This window comes from Mastomys coucha, unplaced genomic scaffold, assembly GCF_008632895.1.
Source record: "Mastomys coucha isolate ucsf_1 unplaced genomic scaffold, UCSF_Mcou_1 pScaffold17, whole genome shotgun sequence".
Lineage (NCBI taxonomy): Eukaryota > Metazoa > Chordata > Mammalia > Rodentia > Muridae > Mastomys > Mastomys coucha.
The window spans coordinates 4,266,304-4,286,742 of NW_022196899.1; the positions used below are offsets into that span (position 1 = coordinate 4,266,304).

General features: G+C 42.6%; 1 protein-coding gene across 1 annotated transcript in view; it reads left to right on the forward strand.

Moving 5' to 3' along the window:
* The window catches only part of Stmn2 (stathmin 2), a 53,964-nt gene extending 33,745 nt beyond the window's left edge, over positions 1–20,219 (forward strand). Inside the window, exons 3-5 of the mRNA XM_031376320.1 lie at positions 2,936–3,108; positions 12,364–12,555; positions 18,875–20,219. Coding sequence (XP_031232180.1) covers positions 2,936–3,108; positions 12,364–12,555; positions 18,875–18,934 — 425 coding nt within the window. The 3' untranslated portion in view covers positions 18,935–20,219. The remainder of the gene's footprint in view (positions 1–2,935; positions 3,109–12,363; positions 12,556–18,874) is intronic.
* Positions 20,220–20,439: the final 220 nt, after the last annotated feature.

Below are 20,439 nucleotides of genomic sequence, written 5' to 3' on the forward strand. Positions count from 1 at the left end.
TATTTGCCGTTTTGGTTTATTTTTGTTTGCTGTGCTTTCTGTTGTTGTTTTGTTTTGTTTTGTTTTGTTTTTGAGACAGGATCTCTCTATATAGCCCTGTCTGTCCTGGAACTCACTGTATACAACAGGCTGGCCTCAAATTCAAGAGATCCTCAGGCCTTTGCCTCCTGAGTGCTAGGATTAAAGGCATGCACCACTGTGCCAGGTTGCCAGTCGGCTTTACTGAAGTTCTAGGTTTTAGGTTTACTTTATCCCAATTGTGGTGACTGGGTTAGGTTGGTTTGGTTTCTGGATCTTCCCCTGTGTTGGGGGCCTCAGGCAAGAGGATACATAGGCTCCTGGAACATCATTTACTCTCCCCTCCTAGGGATGCTGGGGAGAGAGTAGCGCATGTCTTAGCCTGATGCCTAAGAGATACCCAGTTATTGTTCTGTCCTTATCAACACTATTAGTATCAACCTCACCTAACTCAGCCAATGTAATCAACATAGAGCCACTGACTGTACCCAACCCTACCTGAGGCATTTTGGTGCATGATAGGCTCACAGTTATTCTGCCTTCCTACATATGTAAAGATCCTGTAAAAGATGAGATAAAGAGCAAGCTCCCAGCCTTACGCGCCTGAAAGTCTGCTTGAAAACTTAGAGCCGCTCTTCCTCCAGCTCTGTTCTCATGACACAAGCATTAGAAGGGCTGATTACCTTTCCAGGAGCACTTAGCTCTGTGTATGGGTAAGCACTCTGCCGACAACCAAGCTTCCTACGGGTAAGCACTCTGCCAACAACCAAGCTTCCCCCAGAATGCATGCAGCATGCCCGCTTCCTGGAAGTTCACTGAGCCAACAAATAAACTGTCTTGTCAGATGATGCTATTAGTAGGAATCTGGCTGTTTCTTAAAAGACTAAAACCTGTGCTGTCACTGTGACCCACTGATGAATTCAGCGTGGTCCTTGTCTTCCCGGGACTCAGAGCTCTGTAGATGAGTCTTAAAACTCAAATGACCTCCAAGGAGAACCCCGAATGTCTGGGACACAGTGATAGGATGGCTTCTGATGCTTTGGGACTAAGAGGGGCAGACCGGAACTTTTAAAAACTCAGTAGAGACACTCAGATTTCGAAACTGTTCACTTGACCTTGTATTTCCGTCTGAATAGTAATTATCGGAGCCATGTAGGGACAATGAAAATTTAAAAAAAAATCACTACCATGTGTTACAGTAAGAGATTCGGCCATTGAGTGTTTGCGAATCCCCTGGGGATCTTGGAAACACCCTGGAAGGTTCCAGGAGACATCTACACTTAAAATATGAGTAGCATGTAGCAGTGGCTTGATCCCAAGAAGTTTCTGGTTGCAAACAAAAACCAGAGGGCATGAGGCTCAAACCAAAGCACTCAGCTATAACTGAAGACTGACCGATGAAGTCTTAAAGAAATCAGTAGCTTTCCTACAGATGAGCTATGAAGTTATAAATGTCCCCCAATCTCTATGTCCCAGTGTAGGGGATGCCAGGGCCAGGAGGCAGGACAGGGTGGGTTGGTGAGCAGGGGGAGGGGGAAGGGAATAGTGGGTATTTCAGAGGAGAAACCAGGAAAGGGAAGAACATTTGAAATGTAAATAAAGAAAATATCTAATAAAATAAATAAATAAATAAATAAATAAATGCCCTCCAAGTTACTAGCTATCTCTTACTTTTTATTTTATAAATTATTTTAGATTATAATGATAACACAGGATTAAAATGTGAAAGTCTGCCAATCAGCTTATTAATGACACTACATATGATTAAAATGTGAAGGTCTGGTGATCTACTTATGGTCAGTACATAAGCCAATGGTAAACATGGCTAAAGATTTTCTGTGTTTTGTTTAATTGGCAATTAAAATTGAATGTGTCTACAGTATGCATGTTTTGAAATAAAATATACATTGATAATGGCTAAATCAAGTTAGCTAACACATGCTTACCTTGTGTGTTATCATGTATTTGTGGCAAGAATCCAATCAGAGAAAGCAGATTAAAAATGCTTAGACTATTGATAAAATGGAGTTTTAGTTTACATTTAAAAAAATTGTCATTTTCAAGAATGGATGGAACTGAAGATCACTTTATTAGCATGGTAAATCAGATTCAAAGAGACACATCTCATCTTCTTTCACATGGTTTCGTATATATAGTTAAATATACATATATGTATGTATACATGTACATATATATGTCTGTGTGTATAGAATGTGCACTGCCATATGGGCATTTTCAGGATGGATGTGGGAGGGTCCAGCCAACGGTAGGTGATGCTGTTCCTAGTCTTGGATTGTATGAGAAATCAAGCTGGACCAGACCCAGAAAGGAAGCCGCTAAGCAGTGTGCTTCCATGGTCTCTGCTTCATTCTCAGCCTCCCCTCCGGGTTTCTGCTGAAGTCTGAGCCGTGGCTTACCTCAGTGATGGACTGTGATGTGAAAGTTTAAGCCAAATACACCCTTTCCTCCCAAGCTGGTTTTTTTTTTCTTTTTTTCCTTTTTTCTTTTTTTTTTTTTTTTTTTTTTTTTTTTTTTTTGTTTTTTTTTTTTTTTTTTTTTTTTTTTTTTTTTTTTTTTTGTCATGGTGTTTTGTCACAGTGACAGAAAGCAAACTAGGAGACTCATGAATGTATTTTAATTGTCTAGATGAAATTTTGTACTATCTAGCCAGCATCTGCCCAGAATCCGTCAGCCTGGGCAGCCACATCACATTCTGTACTTATGAGGACAGGAATTCTGTCTTTCTGTTTCTGCCTTTCTCTCATCACAATGCACTTGAGGTTTATCTACATAGTTGCAAATGACAATTTCCTAAATTTACGATCAAAAGCATTTATGCAGTTGCTGGACTCCATGACATTAAAGCAGTTGCATGATTCAGCTGCCAATTTAGCGTTCTCTGCTGTCGCTTCCACAGACATGGAGGTGAAGCAGATCAACAAGCGTGCCTCCGGCCAGGCTTTTGAGCTGATCTTAAAACCACCATCTCCCATCTCGGAAGCTCCACGAACTCTAGCTTCTCCAAAGAAGAAAGACCTGTCTCTGGAGGAGATCCAGAAAAAGCTGGAGGCTGCAGAGGAGCGAAGAAAGGTAACTTTCTTCATGGGGGTTGTTGTAGTGGACGTTCTTGTGGCTTTGTTTGGTCTGGTTTGGTCTGGTCTGGTCTGGTCTGGTCTGGTTTGGTCTGGTCTGGTCTGGTCTGGTCTAGTTTGGTTTGGTTTGGTTTGGCTTGGCTTCTTTTGTTCTCTTGAGACAGGGTTCCTCTGTGTAGCCCTGGCTATCCTGGACCAGGTGGCCTCGAACTCTGAAGTTTTTAAGGTCTCTCCTTTCTTTCTCCCCTCTGCTCCCTTCCTGACTTTTACACAGATACACACACACACACACACACACACACACACACACACACACACACACACGAGAGTCAGAAAGAAAGAGAGACAGAAAGAGAGAGAGTCTCAGAGATTCCAAGAGACAATGAAACCTGAGTGAGCCTGGGCTCTCTGAACACTTTCAGTTTTCTACATTAGGATACTAGGAAAACCACGGACATTAAGACTGGAGGGTAAGAACAGGAGAGCTCAGTAAAGAGCACTCCCTGCTCTTACAGAGGACCCAAGTTCCATTCCAAGCATCCACTTCAAGGGACTCACCTCTGGCTTCCATAAGAAGCTACACTCAAGTGCACGTACCACCCCCGATCCCCCACCCTCACCACACACATGCATATAATTAAAAATAAATATTTTGAAAAGTTTGAGAGCAGTAAGATGCCGGCAAATCTGTGAATTAAAGATGTTCTGTCTAGACGTACCTGCCCCACTGGGCTGTAGTTTCTCATCAGGCATCTTTTACATAAATCATCCTTGAACTGCATTTTCCATTTGCATTATCACGATGTATTTTAGACTCAGGAAGTCACTAGGAGTGTCCTGCACACACAGTTCTATTTGTAAATTGTACAATTTATATTATTTTATCATATAAATTATACAAATATGAATCATATTTATTACATGAATGAAACTCCCATTTTAATACTTTTAATGTCTACAAAAAAATCTGTCAATATATTAAACACTATAATCTATGAATATTGTTATAAATTTAGATTCAAGACCGAGAAAGTGAGCTATTAACCCAGATAAATGCACAAGATTTAACTTTTTCATTGCCTCTTGTGGTACTACTTATGGACATAATCAACTGTCTCGTCTAAAGCCCTGCAGGGCCTATTGTACCCTGGCTGATTTAAGTTCTCACTCACTAGACAGAGGCACCTTCTATACAATGGGCACAGCACAGCACAGGAAGCTCTACCCATGGAGCACACACACACACACACACACACACACACACACACACACACGCACACACACACACACACAGAGCTTAGAATATAAAATCAGTGTCTGGTCCAAAATTAAAATACAGCAAGCAGAGTTCAGCTTCAAGGGTTAGTATACTGATGGCATTGCCAGCTACTATACTAAATTAACAGAAAATGGCCAAAGGAAGATGAACACAGAGATAATAAAAATTAACTGGGCGTTAATTTATAAAACTTATAAAAATTCCCTGAGACAACTAATTAATGGTTCTTGTAAAACTCCTACATCCTGACAGCAGCAAACTAGTAACATTATTTAATCAATTAAATCAAACTAGAAACTGACCGTGTAGCTAGATGGACACTGACCAAAAGAATCAGCCGACATTTTGATACCCAGAAAAAAATATTTCTGGAACCTCTCTTAAAATGGTCTATCTCTTTAAATTATTGTGCCATTTGGAAACTTTTCAGAGCAGAAATCACCATGTGGATTATGTTCTGATTAGAACATTTAGGAGAAAAGACAGCTAATTAAGAGAAAGTACCAACTTTAAACTTTCCGCCATTGATTTTGGTTTTTTGTTGGATGGCCCTGACTTAATCAGCACTCGTGTGAAAAACTGTTCTCTTTAGAGTGTTCAGCAAGTAGTGCATCTCAGAGACTATCAGGCGAAGACACGCGGGTCACCCTCAGCCAGCTTCTCGCGCTATTGCAAGTGTACCATGTGGTTTACCCTGAGGTGGCTTTCAATCCATACTAACCCTCTGTGGCCAGTAGACACTCCAGTGAACAGTCCCACGGGCTGGTCCATCAAACAACTCCTCTAAGGAATGGAAAACCTTAACATTTGCTTTTTGAATGGATACCAAATAATTCAACCTTTTGAAATATATCTCTAGGAGTTACCTCTGCGTAGGAGTTTGGAAAAATCGAGATTGTCCCCTGCTGTGATTTCCTCATTGTGTTGTCAGGGCCAGCACAAGACATGTTTAGGACCTGTGGCCCCACATCCTCTTCCTGGCTTCCTGTAGTCTCTGTTCGTGTCCTGTCCCTGGGACTCACCAGGCCTGACCTCTCTTATACTCCGCTGTCCGAGCAGTACCCGGCTCTCCCTTCCCAGAACTTGGGCATGATTAGTAAGAATGTATTTATTTGCATTGCTACTTACTTAACCATCTCCTCCGCTAAACTTCATGAAGGTAGAGATATGTGTTAACAGTATACGATATTGCTACAAATTTTACTCTTTTAAGTGAATTAAAAAATTAAAATTCCCATGTGAAGCTAACAATATGTAAGCTATGTTAACACTGTATTCCATACTACCACCCCAAAGAAAAATTATAGGCAGTAAGTTTCTGAACAACATCTGCTGAAATTGAAATCATACAACTGACAGGTACTTATCTAGGACCTGCTACTCGCCCTAACTCTAACTCTAGGAACTAGGCTTCCTCTCACTAAGGGATGAGCAAGGAGAGTGGCAGATGCAGAGGCCCTGGGGTCGGAAGGTTCTGGTGTGTTTGAGAAACACCACAGAGGCCAGGGAGGCAGAAGCAGTGAGCACAGGAAGCCAGGGAAGTTGCGGGTGACAGCGGCAGAGCATTAAAGGACTTCCGCTTTGAGTTCAAGCGAATGGACAACAGAGGAAAAATTAAAACCGCATCAGTTCTTGGTGTGAACCAGTGCACAGTTTTGAAGAAAATTCTTTATTTTAAAGGGATAAATTAGAGCCATGTGGTGGTGGCGCATGCCTTTAATCCCAGCACCCAGGAGACAGAGGCAGGAGGATCTCTGTGAGTTTGAGGCCAGCCTAGGATACAAAGAAAGTTCCAGGAGAGCCAGAACTACATAGAGAAACCCTATCTGGAAAACAAACAAAAAAGGTAAACTAGAAAAAAATGGTGTTAGATAGATAGGGAAAACAGGAGATTGTGATAGACTTAAAAAAAAAAAATCAAACAAATGGTTTCAGAACTAAGGATACTTAGAAACAAACATAAAGAGCATGTGCTTTGAAGGCTGTGGTTTCAAACTAATAGACAAGCAAATTGGGGAGAAACGCTAGGCCAGACTCTACTATGTAAGCCATAAAGAGATATTAAAGTATTTTGCACAGAATAAATGCTTCTAGATCTTAAAAATAAATAAATTAAAACTTTAAAAACCTGCTGAAATAGGATTCAGCCATAGTCACAATTCTCAATGCCCTGGGCCTATTTCCTTTCCCATATATTACAAATTTTTAAAGATTCTTCCCAGAAATCACACAACACTTACGTATGTGTTCACCTTTTGCTATTGTTATAAACAAGGTCAGTTGTTACTGCTAATCAGTATCCCTAGTTATCTCAAGGTGGTAAGCATTTTCTCACTAAACCACCAGAATCCTCATTCCAAGGAAGTACAGAGGTAGACTTGGGCAGCGGTGTAACATGGGATTTTTGTAGGACTTTGTAAACACAAACCTTTGTAAACACTTATTGGGGTGTTTAGAGCCTGTCGCTGGGAACCCAAAGCCTCTGTGAGCTTGAGGTCCAAATTGTGCAGACAGGGCTCTCTCAGGTCGGGGCTGCAAGGCTGCTGATTAGGGATCAGATGTGCTGTGTATTAGATATCATTTCCCAGCATCCCTAGGCCACTTGCCCACACCGCCATAACACTGACCATCTGGTGGTGAGCTTGGGTGGTACTTTGCAGGCTCCTTTCAGCCAGAACTGATGCTCCATGCTTTAGCTTAAAAAAAAAAAAAATGCTTATTCTAAAAAAAAATGTAACTTTTTTTTTAAACTTCATCTCCTTTATTAAAGTATCTCTGGTAATCAGTGTCTATTTTTTGAAATTAAACTCTTCATATTGCAACTAGCTACATTTTGGGAAAGGGCATTGACATTTCAGCCAGCCAGGCATGGTGCCTATTCACTCATCATCCACACAGCGAAAAGCTACAGAATGAGGCTGGCACACATGCCCAGTGCGCGACTCCAACGCTCTGCAGTTGCCAGCCTCGTGAGTAGCGGCTTCTCTTTCTGTCATGCCTCAGTGCAGGGAACCTGTAGTCTCGTTATCTGCAGCAGACTACAGAGTCTAAAGATGTCTTTCAGATCATCCAAGAACACGTGATTATTAGAATGGCTGCAGTTGAACCTATCTCTCCACTTAGTGACTAATGCCTTTGGGCATGCCATCTAAACTCTGTCTTCTCTTACCCATTAACCTAACCCCACACACCTCCCATGGCTGTGATAAACGCCACGAGAAAAAGCAACTTGGGAAGGAAGGGGCCCATTTGACTAATCCTTCCGGGTAACAATCCATTCCTGAGAGAAGTCAGGCCAGGAACTCATGGTGGAACCTGGAGCAGAGGCCAAGGAGGAAGATCACGTGCATACTTGCTTAGTGGGCTTCCTTATACAGACTAGGCCCACCTGCCCCATGATGGTGCCACCACATTGGGCTGGGCCCCTCTACATTAATCATTAGTCAGGAAAAGGCCCACAAATATGCTTACAGCCAATCTGCTAGGGGGAATTCCTCAACGGAGATCTCTTCCCAAGCTGATAAAAATGAACCAGCACACTCGCCTACACAAAGGACTAGTAATATGTCCTATGTCGCATAATGGGAACCTATTATGAGATGGATGAGAAGCAGCATAAGGGGTTGGCTATTCCTGGCTTAAAATGTACCCAGCTCTCACCTGGGAAAGGATTATGGTCCAGCAAATGGTTTTACAAAGGAAATCAGTTCAGATTAACAGTTCTGCCACTTAGTACACTTTATAAATATTTGAAATATAAATTAGTCTTTATCATAATACATATAATAAACAGGTTGATGAATAATTGATGTATCAGTAGGTTGGGCCAACTAAAACTGGCTTAAAACATTAACATTATGAAAAATGGTGTATACTTACTAATAATTACAAGCTTGATAAAACTATACACTAAAATCCATTGAATTGAAAGACTCCCCAATTAATCCATGTATTAACTTCACTGCACAGTGAGTTCTAATGACCTATGAACCTCTCTCTCTGGAAGAGAAGTGAGTTTCTTGCTCTAAATGAAACACTGTGAAAGGGACTCATTAGCAGCCAAACCTGGTTGCTTCAGCTTCTCCATCTGTACCCCTAAAGCTTTAGCATGGCCACTCTCATTCCTTCCCCTTAAGTTATACATTTGTCCAGCCATGACCTCTGTGGGGTCAGAACGGGGCACAGTTTACACAGTCACCAACCTTCTCATGGTGCTGAGTCTCAGTCTTTATGGGGTGGAGCCTCCACCTCCTACAATAACTCTAGGATCCACAATCTTCTCCCCCAGTGACATGTGGTAGCCACACAAAAGTACAATTCTCTCCTAAAAGGGAAAGTGACGAGGATTTAATCTTGAGTCACCTCTGAACAACTATGGCCCGAGAACACAGTTTGATTTCTTCTGATACCAGATCAAAATAGGGTAATAGTTTCATTACGATTTATATTAGCAGAACAAAAGGAATCATAAAAGTAAGACGCTCTTCAGATACACTGGTGGAAACCCAGTAGGCAGGTCACGGCAAAGCAGAGAAACCTCTGTTACAGGGCCTCACTGCTGGGTGAGGCTTTGGGCTTGGCGAAACCTAGTGGTCTGTTAGATTACTGTATCACAAAGGGTTAAGTGATGTTCTTAGGACATTAGGTCACACACAGAGAAGGCTAATAACTGTTGAAAGGCCCGGAAGAACCTGAGATAACTTGCAATTCTGGCTCTGCAATACCCCAATGTTTCATACTGAAGTTCCTCCAATCGGTCTATATAGACGGTCAGGCGAGTTTGTATTCCTCTGGGAACTGTCAGCAGCAGCTGGCATCGTGACTTGTAAAGGGCACTTGAGATGGAATATAGGGGAAGGGGGTCGTTTTTACAGAGTCACAGTTTAGAATTAGGAAGCCTGTGTGCATCGCAGTCATAAAATCTTCCTATTGGAGGTCTTCTTGGCAAGGAAGATCAGCCGAACTCTTTCTGTAAGGGAACCACAGCAAACCCATCAGAGGCATAGGACGAGAGGGCTCCTTACGGAACTCCGTGAGTCTTCTTCTGTGTCTTTCTGTGCTCCTGGCTTTTCGGCACGAAGTGAGTGCTTCATGCTGTTCACACAGCTATACTCTACTGTCATGTTTCAGCATGCGTCTGTGCATTCACCAGGTCCACGATGTCTTTCAGCGCTAGCAGAAAGCCTGATGCTCCCAGAGGCCTCATCCAGCCTACTCGTGGAAAGGCATCTTGGATCTAAGGGATTCAGTGTTTGATGAATAGTTCTGGGCTTCAAGTAATATATATACCCCAAATGATGAGTGGGGTGGGGGGCAAGATGTAGGGGCAGGAGAACATGTATTTCAAAAGTCATGGAAAACCAGTGCATTTAAATTTTAGGTCTTAAATCTCTTACATGTGTGTAAAGGAAAGTGAGTTTTATAGACCAGTTAACTCAGATTTATCATCCAATTCATTTGTGCGGTAATTAAACTCTTAGACTCAGTGGCATAAGAGATGCTAATTAACCTCTTTACAAAATGTTCAATCGTCCCTACATGGACAATAACTCTTCTCCCTGTCTCGTACATACCCTGTGCCTTCGTGGGCTTCTCGCAGAGTCATTCCAGTGAGCCTCGGTTCCTTATGAGGATGTTCCCAAAAGGTGCTCGCCAGCAAGCCGCTGCAGTCTCTCAAACAGTGAGCGGAAGTGACATCTCCTAGGATGCCACCTGTGAGCGGCTCTATCTTCCTTAACTTACTTCTGCATCCTGTCAGCTGGCTAGAGTGACATCTCCCGGGATGCCACCTTCGAATGACTCTATCTTTCTTAAATCTGTCAGCTGGCCACTATCTCACCCAAGTCTCCATTTCAATCCTCAGAGACCTCTATGTCAGAAGCCTGCTCTCCGCCAGGCTCCTCGGGCCCAAGCACTCACTTTTGAACAATTCATACGCAGCAGCTCTTGGCAAGTTCCATCCTTCAAACCCACACAGCCCACCGCCTTCCTTCTAATCCGACCAGCCACCACACACAGTAGGAACACTGTCTGAACATACAGTGAGAATTTTACTCCACATGGAAGGTAGGAGCAGGCATCCACTTATTTAGATCATGTCCTGCCACCGTTCAGCCTCTCACTTGTTTTATGCCACGTCTTTGTATAATTTTCTGAACTTACTGCTTATTTGCTCACTGACGTAAATACTGGAATCAAAAGCAGTCTTTGTCCTGTGTAGTACAAGTGCAAGAATGAGCCATATTCAGGGAAGAATTGATTTTCCTCCGAGAAATAACATCAGGACTGTTATAGGCAGAAAGAGTTTGTCAGCGAGCTGCAATAAATAGGTGCTAAGACTGACTTTCGGCACTAGCAGAATAATGGAGAACTCCAGAGCCCCTGAGCTGTGTTCTAGTGGAGAATGGGTGTAAATGTTGAGTTCCAAGGCTGGGATGATTGCCCAGTGAGTAAAGATGCTTACTGCACAAGTCAAATACCAGCATCCATGTAAATATTTAGGCACTTGTTGATCACCCCATCACTCAGAGATCAGAGACAGATGGGTGGGTCCTGGGGCTCACTGGCGAGCTAGTCTACAAAATGGCGCGCTCTGGGTTCAACAAGAGAGCACATCTCAAAAATAAATGAGTAAATAAAGCAGAGAGACAGTGTTGGATTGCATTTCAACACTAATATCTGACCTCGGCATGCACCTGCAAAGGGGAGGGCACTTGTACGTGAGCTTGTACACACACACACCGAGAGAGAGAGAGAGAGAGAGAGAGAGAGAGAGAGAGAGAGAGAGAGAGAGAGAGAGAGAGAGAGGCAGTTAATGCTGGAAGGTATGGCAGCTCACTCCTTTACTCCTGGCACTTAAAGGAAGCAGGAAGACTCACAATGTGTCTTGCAAAAAGTGGACTGTGGCCTATCCAGCAATAGACTCTCTTGGATTACTAATCAAAAGTATAGATTCCTTGACCTCCCTAAAGGACTTCAGGAACAGATCTCACCAGGTAGGTACTAGAATCTCTGCCACGATCGAGCCCCTACTGATGACACTTGAAGAGAGCCATACATCTTACTGAGCTTAAGAAGAGAGAGCATGCACGAAACACAGCCAACTACAATGTTTCTGTTCTCCTTCCTGAAGGACCACAGTGAGGAGCGGCAGCCACAAACCAGGGCTTTCTTCCTTTTTGGCCAAGAGGCCACTAAGTTTGTATAAATGTTTTCAAGTCTCTACAGAGAATTTATTTTATGTGTGGGGTTCTTTGTGTGCATGTCTGTCTGTCTGTACACTGTGTGCGTGCCTGGCATCCGAGGAACCAGAGGAAGGCGTTGGATTTCCTGAACTGGAGTCAAAGACAGTTATGGGTGCTGGGTATCAAACCTCAGACCCCTTCAGGTGCATCCAGTGTCCTTTACCACTGAGCTATATCTCCAGCTCGAGAGAATTTATTATAGCTCCTGGGAAAAGGGGAGGATAGGTGTCTAAGAAACAGAAAAAGTGAATTTGATGAACAAAGGTTGAGCAATTTCTATAGGGCCCACCCTGCACTTAGTCAGAAATAGCAGGGCAGAGAAAAAAAGCAAAAGAGAAAGAAAACCCAGGCTCCAGGCCGTTCCCATCTTCTTCAGGCTCCCACAGAAAGCTGCAATCCGCTGGAACATTCTAACACTGCATGTTGCATAAATCCTTAGCAGCATCTTATTTAAAAAAAAAAAAAAAAAAAATGAAAGAAAAGACTGGCCGAACAGTCTACAAAATGGCTCCTCAGTGAGAGCTAATAGTATTTCTGAGACGCTCCGTCCAACACCTCCACAGCAATAATTTCAGGGAGCCATGGTCCCAGCAACATGTTCTGATGGAAGTGCTGAGGTCTGCAGGGTGCACAGGGTGGACAGTGCTGCTCACAGCTGCAGCATCAGGTCCGGCACTGAGTAAAGCAGGCATCCAGAGGTGTATGTGTAAATGATGTCTTTCCTCCTCAGTCGCAAGAGGCTCAGGTGCTGAAGCAGTTGGCGGAGAAGAGGGAGCATGAGCGAGAGGTCCTCCAGAAGGCTTTGGAGGAGAACAACAACTTCAGCAAGATGGCAGAGGAGAAGCTGATCCTGAAAATGGAACAAATTAAGGAAAACCGTGAGGCTAATCTAGCTGCTATCATTGAACGTCTGCAGGAAAAGGTAAGAACGGCAGAGGGCGGAGCAGGGGACGGACCTTCCTGTGCAGCGCAGCTTGGGAAGCCATGGCTGAGCTGGGGACCAAGGCAGGACAGCCAGCCTCAGGCTGCGCAGCACATAGCTTGACCCTGTGGCCTGACCCTGTAGTGGAATAAAGGAAACCTCCATCAACACCAGAACCCTTGTCAAACACTCCACCACATGACTCAGGAGGACTGGCTTCAAATGTGGGCGACCTCTATACAAATCGTTGTGTTGGAAAAATAGTCACCTGTACATATTTAATATTTACCTGATTACATTAATGCTATAATACTTAATCTTAATATAAAATTAACAAATATTATTTATTTAGAGTAATATATATTTAATATAAGAACTAAATTTAAAATATATATTGATCATAAGCCCATTTTCTCCATGAAACAAAATCTACAAGAAATTCAGAACACGGGAAGCACAGCAGAGGGACTATTTTATCATATTCTGGGGTCCTCAGGCCGTCCTTATTAACCCTCTGTACATGTGCGCATATAACATGGCCGTGCAAGCGCGCGCGCGCGTGTGTGTGTGTGTGTGTGTGTGTGTGTGTGTGTGTGCACGCACGCGCGCACACACACACACACTCACATTCCATCTCCCCAAACCTTGCCTTTGAAAAAAATGCACATTGTAGCTATGAATAGTTTTGCTTTGTCCATTTCCAGAAATTGGATTAGGCTTGAAAAATAGGAACTCTGAAAAGATGCACCTATACATCTCACCATCCCTGCCTGCTCCCGTGGCTCTTTCACGTCAGGCACTGCAGGTTCAAGAGATACTTCTGAGCCAGGCGGTGGTGGCGCACTCCTTTAATCCCAGCACTAGGGAGGCAGAGACAGGCGGATTTCGAAGTTCGGGGCCAGCCTGGTCTACAGAGTGAGTTCCAGGACAGCCGGGACTACACAGAGAAACCCTGTCTCGAAAAACCAAAAAAAGAAAAATAGGAGAGAGAGAGATACTGCCATTGTCTTCTAAGTACTGAGAGTTTACACTCAAACTCATAATACTCCTGCCTCAGACTCAGAGCTCAGATTATAGGCATGCACCACATTACCCAGCTACAGTCTTTTAAAAAATATTATTCCAAGAGGTCTTTTAGATGTAATGTGTTCTTCCTGAGGTTTTGGAGATCTCTGCCCAGAAACTGCTGTTGGCTCCGACACAGAAAGTAAAACACTGAGTGAGACCCTCAGAGAGGTGCGATTTGAGCAGAAGCCAGGAGAGCCAACTTTAGATTAGCTTTTCAAAATTTATAAACAGGTGTGCCCTTGCTCTTCAGAGCAACATCTTGTCTCTCCCGATGTCTCAAGTCAGACCTTGGCTCTCCACAAGTCACAGGTGGTAGCACCAAAGCAGGTGCTGCAGTTAGATCAGGACAGCCACGTCCCCTTTGTCATCATCCCCTTCCCTGTTTCTCAGTTTACAAGTCCTTTCTGGGGAGCTCCTAGCCTTCACTTCACACCACAGGCCCTGAAAAAAAGTCCAGTGCAGTTGCCAGGGACACAATATGCTGATATCACTCTAAGCCAACTTCACCTTGAGTATCCACACCATCATCACTAGCCATCCAGGAGAGCCGCTGGTTTTGACGTATGCATGCAAACCTACAGCTTGTCCCTCTTGATGTTATTTGTAAACTGGTTTGTAAAATTCGCATACCTCATAACAGCAAAGCAAAAATCAAAGGAGTGTCCAGCAAAGCTCACACCATCAGGTTCACCTCACCAACCAGAAGAAGTGTCCGGCAAAGCTCAAACCATCAGGCTCACCTCACCAACTAGAAATGTCCAGCAAAGCTCACACCATCAGGCTCACCTCACCAACTAGAAGTGTAGACCTTAGGAGGAAGAGACCTGATCTCTGCATAGTGAGCAATTCCGTGTCTAATAACCCAACCAGCATCAAGCAGATGTATTGTAGCCATTACTTTCATGACAATAGCAGTATACAATATGATTTAGCTTAAAGTAAAAATATTTTCCCCTAAAAGAACAAGATTCTTTTCCTATGAGGCAATTTTGATAATATATAAGCATAGATTTTAATCATGATGAAGTCACATGTGTTTTACCTTGTATTCTTCTCTTCTGACATTTACTCATTTTCTTGTTGTTCTGATTTATGAGTGCCATTGGTGTGACCAGCTACTACTGAATGTGTCTGATGAATAAATAAAGAAAAGGGAAGGGATTATATCCACCCATTATTAATGCTCAATACAGGCCAGGTGCTTTTACATGTATTATCACATTTAATCCAAACAGCCAGTCTACCCAAAAAATTTTGTTATTCCATTACACATCTAAAGAACCTACCTATTCCTTAGAGAGCCTACTGCATTTGGCCAAGATTATAAAGCAAGCAGAGTGAAGAACGTAGAGATGAAGCCAAGCCTTCTTCAGACCAAAGTGTGTCTGAGCTGAATTGGATCCTCCTTTTCAGTCATTGAACACTGACCATAAGCATTAGAGGCAATACTCCATGCTTCCCTTGATCCCATGACCACCAGCATCTTGATGCATGACAGCAGGACGTTTATGAGCTCTCCCAACTCATTTCTGACTTTTCTTTTATACTGTTGGCCCATAACCATTAATAAGAAGAAAGGAACCTGACAGTGCCCACCTCATCTTGCATTTAAATGAACTTAGAAAATGAGATTTGATAGAATTATTACCAGAGGTCATCTAGTTACTGTTTTTATTATATGTGATACCTCCAGCCATTAAAGAGGAATTAAGAGATAAAGGAAGGGAAAGAAATGACCTCGCTTTCTTGGCTTCCAATAAGAAATCTGTATGTCACATATTTCAGAGGACTAGAAGTTTTCCTAAAGCCACCTTTCAAAGGTGTCTTCTTTTAAAAGTACTGTTTACAGTATCAAAATGCTTCTCCATTTCCCTCAAGGAGAGGTGGCAGGAGAAACTGAAGAGATTCTTTTACAAATTTAGATATGCATGGGCCTAAATACTGCAGATTCAGAATTTCTAAGTAGACCTGAAAAATTAAATATGAGATCCATAATGAAATAGACGTTACTAAAGAAGCAAGTCCTTAGAGAACTTCATAGACCTTGTCCTTAGTGAATTTCAAAGACATTGTCCTCATGAACTCTATTGACAATATCCTTGGTGAACTCCGTAGACAATGTCCTTATGAACTCCAAAGACATTGTCCTTAGTGAACTCCATAAACATTGTCCTTAGTGAACTCCATAGACTTTGTCCTGAGTGAACTCCATAGACATAGTCCTGAGTGAACTCCGTAGACATTGTCCTGAGTGAACTCCAAAGACATTGTCCTTAGTGAACTCCATAAACATTGTCCTTAGTGAACTCCGTAGACATTGTCCTTATGAACTCCAAAGACATTGTCCTTATGAACTCCATAGACATTGTCCTTAGTGAACTCCGTAGGCATTGTCCTGAGTGAACTCCGTAGACATTGTCCTGAGTGAACTCCGTAGACATTGTCCTGAGTGAACTCCGTAGACATTGTCCTGAGTGAACTCCGTAGACTTTGTCCTTAGTGAACTCCATAAACATTGTCCTTAGTGAACTCCATAGACATTCTCCTTATGAACTCTATTGACAATATCCTTGGTGAACTCCGTAGACAATGTCCTTATGAACTCCAAAGACATTGCCCTGAGTGAACTCCATAGACATTGTCTTGAGTGAACTCCGTAGACTTTGTCCTGAGTGAACTCCATAGACATTGTCCTGAGTGAACTCCATAGACATTGTCTTGAGTGAACTCTGTAGACTTTGTCCTGAGTGAACTCCATAGACATTGTCTTGAGTGAACTCCGTAGACTTTGTCCTGAGTGAACTCCGTAGACATTGTCCTGAGTGAACTCCATAGACATTGTCTTGAGTGAACTCCGTAGACTTTGTCCTGAGTGAACTCCATAGACATTGTCCTGAGTGAACTTGGTAGACAAGTGTCTGTAGTGAACTCCATAGACAGCCAAGCCTCATAGCTACGTTCACAGCTCTCAGCTGGAATTTTCTGGTCCTTGAGCAGTTCTCTGACCAGGACCACAGGCTGTTGACATTACTGTGCAGGCCTACCCTAGCTTCCCCAACATTTTCACTTAAAGTCACATAACACATCAGGCATGTGCATTTCACATTGTGGCTGCCAAGTTTCCAAACCATAGACCAACCAAACTTCCTGATTTTTTTTTTTTTTTTTTAGAAACTCAGAAGGCTTATCTAAATTTCTTTTTAAAGTTATCTCGAAACTCTGATGAGCCTTCGATTGCCCTGGCAAGCCTGTAGCTTTACTACTCTGAGTAAAAGTAGAGTAAGCTAAACAAACAGTGCTAGTTGTAGTGCTCACCCTGGCGGAGTTGCCATTGAAGCGCTGTAGTCTTCCAGCACAGGGAAGGTATCCCCATCGTCCCAGGTTTCTACAAGCTCAGCTTCTAGTAATGACTCTCTCTGTCTTCATGAGAAAGGGACACCGATACGGCTTTGCCTCGTAATAACTGGACAAAGTTAAAACTCAGCTGCATCTGTTCTGATTGCCTCACATTTCCAAATACAACTTGATTTTCTCTACAATGTGCGTGAATGGCTCATTTAAGCCCAATTACATCACATTACTTTGAGAATCTTTCTCCAGAGTCAACTTCCTGCTTCCTCAACTTTTTTTTAGTTTTGGAGAAGGACAGGGTATGAGATGCTTTTTCCCAACCCTACCCCCAACCCTGAGAGGCTTGGAAGCATTTTAACATTCATATATAACTAATGTTGAATCTAATCACCTGCTAGTTGTATGAACTTGGGAAAGTTTCTCAGCCTTCCTCTGCTTTGGTTTCTTCCTCTGTAAAATGGGTATAACAGAATCTCTACTACGATACTGTGAGAATTAAGGAAATTAATCTAATCAAAATCTATATGGTTATAGTTGTAGTAAACATAGGTGACAAATATTAGGTTATAGTATAAAGAAACCCGTAAGAACGGGAACCTTGACCTTGATAGAGCTTATGATAAGATTTACTTTATCAATGGTCAAGACCATTGAGAAATGAATCAAAGAAGCTATCTGAGGAGAAAATCAATTTTAAAATATCCTAAGTAGAAAATAAATAATATTACTAATAATTAGCATTTCAAAATTCAGTTCAACAGCCATTTATGCAAAGCTTTATGCCTTTGGTCATCCAATGTAGAAGAATAAACTAAAAACACTAGACCGACCTTTTCTCCATCAACACCCTCCTTAGAAAGTTCACGTCCCAGCCAAGACTAGTAACTTTATTAGTAAAGTTTCCTCGTGGAAATAAATATGCACCAACCACATGCAATGTCCCCAGAATGAAATGACACAGTTCAGACCTTATAGTCAGCACAGTCAAGGAGACAAGAACAGGGATTTCTCTCCTGTTTAGAACCACATGACTTCCCCATTAAAAGGAAGGGTTTGGTTCTGCAAGTGCTTAGATGCAAAAGGCCTGTGGTCTCATGAGAAAACTTCATACCAAAAGGATGCCTTTAACAGACCTTAGAGCACATGCATACAGCCTTAATCAGCTGAGATGCCGGGCTGGGAACTCCAAGCAGTCAAAGTATCCTGAAAAGATGATTCTGCTGGATTTACTAAGCCAGCATGTGCCAGAGAGTACAGCAGAGCATTAGAAACGCTGCTGACTCAAGTTCGGAAGGTCACAAGCAAGGTGTTTAGAAGTAGTGCCATTGGCTCCTTTCTGGATCTCAGTTTCCCAAAGTGCCCATGGGCAAGCACAGACTCCTTAAAATAGTTCAATAGAAGGAAGGAAAGAATTAAGATTATATGGAAACATCAGTGTCATATGTTACTGCCCTCCTCTGAATTTATACAGAAGTCAATATGGCCAATATTTTCTTCGGATCTGTTTTCATTTTTCACTTGACATTTTGATCATAGTTTGAAAAAAAATATAGTGTTGTTGTTGTCATTATCGTTGTTGTCCAGGATTCATTACAGTTCCACAGTTAAAGGCTTGCCTATCATTTACAAGACCTGTAAATGGCTCCAGGGTTGATCACCAACAAGAGAGGGGTTGTATAGGATAATAAAGACACTATATTTCTTGTAGTCTTCTCTACTATGATGACTCTTGGGCCCACATTTTTCCTTGTGAAGTAAAGAAAATTTCTTTAGGAATCCTTATCTTTAGGAAGACACCACCCTGGGTAATTTCAGGCCAGACATGTCCAGTAGCAGCTAAGGTGGCTCTGCGAATTCTTGGGACCCTGTGGACTGACCCCTGTGCCCTTGCTGTTTCTAGGAGAGACATGCTGCAGAGGTGCGCAGGAACAAGGAACTGCAGGTTGAACTGTCTGGCTGAAGCAATGGCGGGTATGGCACGCCCCTCCCATAGTAAATCCCCTGCCTATAGTATAATGGATCATGCGATATCAGTATGGGAAATGTATGACATGGTTTAAAAAAAGAACTCATTATGAAAAAACAAAACAAAAAAACAGAATCAAAAATAAAATAAAAATCAATGCCGTCTCTTTGCAGAATGTTTTGCTTGATGTTTAAAAAAAAGTACCTTGGATCTTATTTTGTAAATATTTACATTTTTGTTAAAAAATACAAGTATTGCATTATGCAAGTTATTTCATAATCTTACATGTCCTGTAACAGGCTTTTAATGTTGTGTCTTTCCACTCAAATGAATTTGCTAGGTCTGTTCTTTTGGAAGCTCCCCATGTCGAACTCAGTCCCTGCCCTTTTCATTCCAACCGAAAAATGAGGTCAGTAGACAGCCTATGGTGCTAGAAACCCACCATTGCCTAATGACCTAGATGACTCCATAATCTCTGAGCTTGACCAAGACCACACCTAGATCCTGGGTACTGTGTGTCCATGTGAACCTCCACCTTTGCTCCTAATCTGCTTCCTGCCTAGAAACCACAAAGCCAGGCTAAGGAAATCCACCAGTACTTCCTTCTCATGGATTTATGTGCTACACATGTGTTTGGGTTTTAGAAACAGATGCATGGGAAGAAAAAAAAACCTGAGCTCAGTCAGGGTAGAAAGGTAGGAAGGTAGGAAGGTTGAACCTTCCAACGTGGTGATCACGAGTGCAAAGCCAGAGGGCTCAGGCAGCCATGAAATTGTTCTTCATGAAGTGGGCTTGCTTCTCTTGTTTTAGTTACTACGATGGAATGAATTAATTAACGTGTCGGGTGGCCATGGGTGATAATGTTCATTTTAAGCTTTTGCCTGTAGTACAAGCACATAATGCTACTGAATATTTTTCCACTTGGAGACTGTGAGCTGGTTGTTGCATTTCAAAACACAAACAAGATCGCAAAACACTGTGGATTTTTACTCAAGCTGGTCTTTCTTCCCCAGTGTAGGGCAATCCTGCCTATAAACAAGACCAAATCACTCCATCTGTGATGCTGACGCAGTCAAGGGGCTAGGCAGGGCATTTGTGCCAAGAATAAGAATCAGCAGAGACCCAGCATTCGTATCTATTGCAGTTTTGAAGTTGTTTCCCCCCAACTCCCAACCCCTGAAGGTTGCTGCCTGCATATTTACTCTTCGTCAGTGCTATCTTCTTGTATGTCATTGTGAGCAAGCTGTGATGAATAAAGAATTGGAGTTCTGTGAACTAATAACGGTTCGGTCTGGTCTCTCGGCCCTGTATGCTCAGGCCCCGGTGCTGAGATGGTAGTAGGAGGGGTTGTTGGATTGGACAGTCTTAGGAGCACAGAGGCAGTGGTGCGTTCGGAGGAAGCCAATGGCCTGCTGGTTGACTTCCCTTGCAAAGCAGCGGGACACTTCTTTTCTGCTTCCTTGGACAGGCTGACCCAGTGGGGGAAGGCCTTCAGCCTG